Genomic DNA, 5,260 nt, shown 5'->3' with positions numbered 1-5,260 from the left:
GAACTTGATTCATTGCGAGCTTTGAATGAACAGTATGAAACTCTACAACGTAGTAATACTGCCATGGAGGATGAACTTAAATCATTACGGTCCTTGAATGAACAGTATGAAGCTGCGAGGCGTTCGAATTCTGCCATGGAGGATGAACTTAAATCATTACGGGCTTTGAATGAAAAGTATGAAGCTCTGCAATGTACCAATGTTTGTGGGAGTGCTGTGAATGATTTTGCGTATTCTACTGTGGATAATATGAATGTTAAGGTTTCTAAGGATAGTGCTTTTCTTTGTGAAAAAACAGTTGGTCATTGTGTTGCTGATGCTCTTAGAGTTATGGGTTGTCGAGTCGTTTCCGATGATCATGATGTGGTGTTTTTAAAATCTGGTAACGTTGGAGGTGCGATTTCTAGTAATGTTCTTTGCCCTGTGGATGGCAGTAATTCCCTGTTTGGTGGTGGAGTTGACCTCGACCGAAGGGGTGCCACGGAGGGTGCTGGTGGTGATGCGGGTACCTGTGTGCCCCCACTTAAGGTGAAGGAGGAAGTTGGCTTTCCTCTTTCTTCGGCTCTTGCCGCTTCTCGTTGTGAAGAAGATGATGCTGTTGTGTCCAAAATAAATGATGATTGTGGGTCTTTGTGTGTTTCGTATCGTGGTGGAAGTGGTGATGCTTTTGAAGGTTCTTCTCTTCTTTCAAGTCTGTCCGATGTTAATGATTGCCATCTTTGTTCTGTCCTGGCCAAGAGGGTGCTAAAGCTGAGAGAGTCTATAAGGGTTCAGGAGGAGACGATGAAGTATTATGTGGAGTCTCAAGAGGAGCTGAGAAAGTGTAATGACTTAGTTATAAAGAGACTAGAGGATGAGGTTAAAGCTCTTCGTGAAGAACTGCGTGGAAATGAGGCGTAGTCTTTTTTTTTCTGTTCGTGTAAGCATCTTTGTTGCTGACAATTTTGACATTTTTAAATACGTATTATTGCTACTTACATTTTTTTCTATTGGATGTATGGTGATGTTCCTTTATTTTTACTTAAGTGCAGTGTTTCGTTGCAATGTACGTTTTTGCTGTATGAAGCCTTTTTTTGTTATTCAGTGAATCAACATTTACTTCTGTGTAATTTGCCATTTCTAATATCTGACGGTGGTGTGGCGCATTGTGTTTCTTATCACTGTTGCACTCTTCTGTTTTTCCGTTACTCTTATATTTGTTAACGTAGGTGTCGGGGAAGGGTTCGAATGCTTGTTTTTTCTTTCAAAATCAGTTCGTGGCGGTTTACCACTGAATCTCCAGTGGAACAGTATGGTCAAACTGCCTCTATTCTGCGGTGGCAGCATTTTAGTGCTATTGGAAGGCGTAATATATGCCTTTCCTCCTGTCTCTGATGCTTCTGGTGATGAGGTGGTTTTTTGGGGGGGGGGCACCTGAAAAACGGTGGACTGATCGGGTGATTGATTGCGTTTGTGCACTCGGTTTTTCGCCCCGTTGATGCGGCATGTGATGGCTTGTGCTTTTGTCGTATTACATATGTTCACAGGGCATGCTGAGTGCGACATATTGTGGTAGTACGCCCAAATTCTTGCGCTTTTAAATAATAATAATAATACCACGCTGGTCGGGAGAAGTTGTCAGATACCTTTGCACTTTGTAGTCATTTGAAAAAGGTGTATATGTATGTTTAACACTCCTCTGCTTTTTTTTTTCGATGAGCACCCAGTAACCCTATTGGTCATATTAGAGTAACCTCATTTTGTAGGTGCATTCAAATCTTTCGTTGGCAGTTGTTTGTTGTCATTGGCGTATTTGTTTCAAAGGTGCTCTGAAGGGAGGTGAGAGGATATATATATATACGTACAGAGAGCGAGCTAAGGGCATTCATTTTATCAACGTCAGCTTACCGGAGAGTCATGGAGGCTTCTGTTGGAGTGGAGGTGGCATGGTCTTCCGAAATTGTGGGTAGCCCTCAGGTGGGCGGTTACTTGCAGCTTGTGAAGCAAGCGCAACCCGTGGATGTGGCGTCTGACGCGGTTCCGTCTAACACGAGTGATCTGGTTGAAGGAATGTCTTCGTCGACCTCATTGTCGTCCGTGGAAATGATTACAACACAGCACACGAGGCGTTTCGACGGCGACGGATGGAAGTGTGTGCTTGACAACCACATGGTGGCACTCTGTGACGTGTTTGTGAAGGATGCCGCTGCTGCATGTGATGTGCCGTTGGAAAATGTCGCACTGCGGGAGCTTCGACTTGGCAGTTTGTACGTCACATTTCACGTCACTCACGACGCGGATATTGACGAGGAAGAAATTCAGCAGCGTGTTGATTTGTACCCGTTTCGCGAGGTGATGCGCCTCTATGCAAATCGTGATGCACCACCTGACGGTGTTGATGCGTTACTCAAGCGCAATGCAGAACTGGAGGCAGAAACCAAGGCGATGATCGCCAGATTGAAGGATGAGAATGATAAGCGGATAGAGAAACTGATTCGCGATCATGAGAAGGCGCTTAAAGATTTGCAGGAGAAGGTTGATGAGAGGGAGCGGGAGTTGGTTGGTATCAACAATGATCTTGAGGCATTACTGCAGCAGATGACGGAGCAGAAGAACTCTCTTGAAGAGGAACGGAAGAAGGCCATTGAGGCCATAAAGCGGGAGCGGGCGCGCAATGAAAAACTTGCCCACCGTAACAGCGAACTCGTGGCCGCGATTATTCAGGAAAATAAGAAGGAGATGGAGGCGAAGGAGCGTGAGTTTGAGGAACAGCTCCTGGAGAAGGACGTTGTTATCGAGAACTTGCGCGCCAAACTGCGCACCAAGAACGAAGCTACTAACGGCGATGTGCCCCATGCCGGTCGCTCACCGATGTCAAATGCCGACCCTGATCGGGCGGAGGAATTTGCAAAGCTTATGGGGCGGATGGAAGAGATGGCAATAGTGCTCGAGAAGACTCAGGAATCGGAAACGGAAGCGCGGAGTGAAATCCAGAAGCTGTCGGAGGCTCTAAAGCTCTCTGAAGAGGCTCGGCAATCTGATGCAGTTATTTATGAGAATAACACACTTGCGCTCAAGCAGCAGCTACAGTCGTTCTGGGACACAAAACTCGCTGAGGATCATCAGAAGCGGCAAGAAGAGTCACGTGCACGCCGCGGTGCCAGTGGCGTGAGGGGGGAGAAGACGAATGAGACAATTGTAAAACAGTACGAAGCAGCACTGGAGAATATCATTAGGACGCTCCAAGACCGTCTCACAATACTGCGGGAAGAGCATGCATCTTTCATAAAAGTCTCCGAGAAGGAGACCATAAACGAGCGGGACATCCTCAATGAGAATGAGGCGGAGAGCCAGCGCGTCAGGCAGACGTTCCGTACCGTCTCTTTGACATTGCAGCGTGTGTTCTGGGGTACACGGGACGACGAGGTTCCTCCGCTAATTACGGAGTTAGATAATGCGGCGGCCTGTTCAGAGAAATCGAGAGCTTCTGTAAAGATGACGCTGGCGCTGCTGGACTCGCGCTTGCAGTCTTTTGTTGAGCAGAAGGAGTGGATGGAGACCCATCAGCAAGCCCTAGAGGAATTGATGACATCGTTGCGAACGTTGAACAAACGGGCGTTTGAGCGTCAGCTCTCTCTTATGAATGAACAATCGGCGAGGTTGCCTTCTGCTCCGTAACTCTCGCGCCCAATGGTGTTTTGAGTGACGGGCGGTGCCAAAAACGGGGGGAGGGGTGGAATGTTGCTGCGCTTTGACACTTCCAATGCTGTCCAGAATAAGGTTGTCTAGAGAATGAATGATTTACTTGAATAGTAAAAGAAAAAAGAGATTGATAAATGTGAGGAGAGTTAACATGTATCATTTTGAGAGAGGGCCCTCGAGAACTTATTATTTTCGGCCGACGATACTGTGGTGTAGAGGGAGATGGGGTGCCAACAGGCCACGTATTCAGTTACTGTTGTGTTTATTGGTGACGACTTGGAGTGTCGGTACAGAATGCTCTCTTGTGTGCGTCTGACGTGTGTGCAAGACTCTCATATGGTTAGGAGAGGCGATGTTATGCGTGGATAGGCAGGTCCCAGGCACACTCCGCAGGAGTCATTACCTCGTACGATTGTGCTGCTTTCCCCCTCTTTTTCCCTTACTTCGCCTTTTCCGTTGGCTAATCGGTGTTGTACCTCTTATTTTTATTTTTCTTGCCGGTATTCACACCCTTCCATCGGTCAGTGTATTCGTGAGACCACAGCGACAACCCACTTACTGCCCGTGTAACGAGGAGGAAGGTGGGAGTGAGCACAATAGAGCGTTTCGGCGTTGCACTTGTTGTTTACGTGGTGCAACAGCACGTCAAAAGGGAATAATGAGACGAGAATGGGAGACCAAGGTGGAAAACGAAGAAAAGAAAAGGGACACAAATGGGAAGGAAGAAAGGGAACGAAGCATTGTGCTTTCGCGTTGACCGACAGCGAGAGGTGCGTGAGATGTAATGGGAATCAGCACAAGTACCTCTTGTATGTGTATGTAACACAAATGATACCTTTTTACCTTTTTTTTTGAGGACGGGTCCAATGTTACCAAGTTCTTTCGCAATCAGCCTTTCCGCTTTATTTAGCTGTAGCTGGTTATTATAAGTAAATATGCTTACTTTTTTTTCTTCGTCCATGTGTTGTTAATACGGCATATTTTTCGAGTGCCGCTATCATTGTCAATTTGCACCTGCAAGGGTTCCCTTCCGTCGAAGCGACCGCTCTTTATTCTTCGTTCCGCTGCTTTTATGCCTCTTATTGTCACGTCAACATTGCTGTTTATCTGTTTGTTGTCACCGGTGTTCGTGCGTCTCACGTTTTGGGACCTAGGATTTTTTCTGCCGAGGACTTACCAACATAAACTTGTATTTTCAAGCACAAGCTGACGATGCCTTCATATCCGCCACGTGACGAGTACCGCCGTGTTCGCAAAAACGAGGGTGCTAAGGAAAAGGGCCAGGGTGCTGAGAATGAGATCCGTGTGACTGCGAGGCCTGGAAGCCGTGGTTACATCACGTATGCGTTAGCGCTCCTACGTGGTGAGGAGGGGAAACCGAAGTATGACTCCGTGAAGATCAGTGCTATGGGTGCTGCTATCCGCAGCGCGGTCGGCGTCGCGGAAGTGCTGAAGCGCCGTGTGGCTGGCCTTCATCAGACGACCGAAATCTCGTCTGAAGTTATCCACGACACGTACGAGGGTAATGATGATAAGACAGAGAAGAAGGAGGTGGAGCGGAAAGTTTCAACGATTCTTA

The 5,260-nt window shown here is 47.2% G+C and overlaps 3 protein-coding genes across 3 annotated transcripts; all 3 read left to right on the top strand.

Annotated features, from left to right (window-relative positions):
- Positions 1-63: 63 nt before the first annotated feature.
- Positions 64-900, top strand: TEOVI_000307500 (antigenic protein, conserved; the record flags this gene model as incomplete). Its single annotated transcript, XM_067226053.1, has 1 exon — positions 64-900. The coding sequence occupies one exon, from the start codon at positions 64-66 to the stop codon at positions 898-900; it is 837 nt and encodes a 278-aa protein (XP_067082154.1).
- Positions 901-1,896: 996 nt separating this feature from the next.
- On the top strand, positions 1,897-3,657 carry TEOVI_000307400 (uncharacterized protein; the record flags this gene model as incomplete). Its single annotated transcript, XM_067226052.1, has 1 exon — positions 1,897-3,657. One exon carries the CDS (start codon positions 1,897-1,899, stop codon positions 3,655-3,657), a length of 1,761 nt encoding a protein of 586 aa, XP_067082153.1.
- Positions 3,658-4,033: 376 nt separating this feature from the next.
- On the top strand, positions 4,034-4,438 carry TEOVI_000307300 (uncharacterized protein; the record flags this gene model as incomplete). Its single annotated transcript, XM_067226051.1, has 1 exon — positions 4,034-4,438. One exon carries the CDS (start codon positions 4,034-4,036, stop codon positions 4,436-4,438), a length of 405 nt encoding a protein of 134 aa, XP_067082152.1.
- Between the last annotated feature and the right edge of the window lie 822 nt (positions 4,439-5,260).

Source organism: Trypanosoma equiperdum, assembly GCF_001457755.1.
Source record: "Trypanosoma equiperdum strain OVI genome assembly, contig: ctg_651, whole genome shotgun sequence".
Classification (NCBI taxonomy): Eukaryota; Euglenozoa; class Kinetoplastea; order Trypanosomatida; family Trypanosomatidae; genus Trypanosoma; species Trypanosoma equiperdum.
The sequence above is the reverse complement of the archived record's forward strand: the minus strand, read 5'-3'. Positions and strand labels throughout refer to the sequence as shown.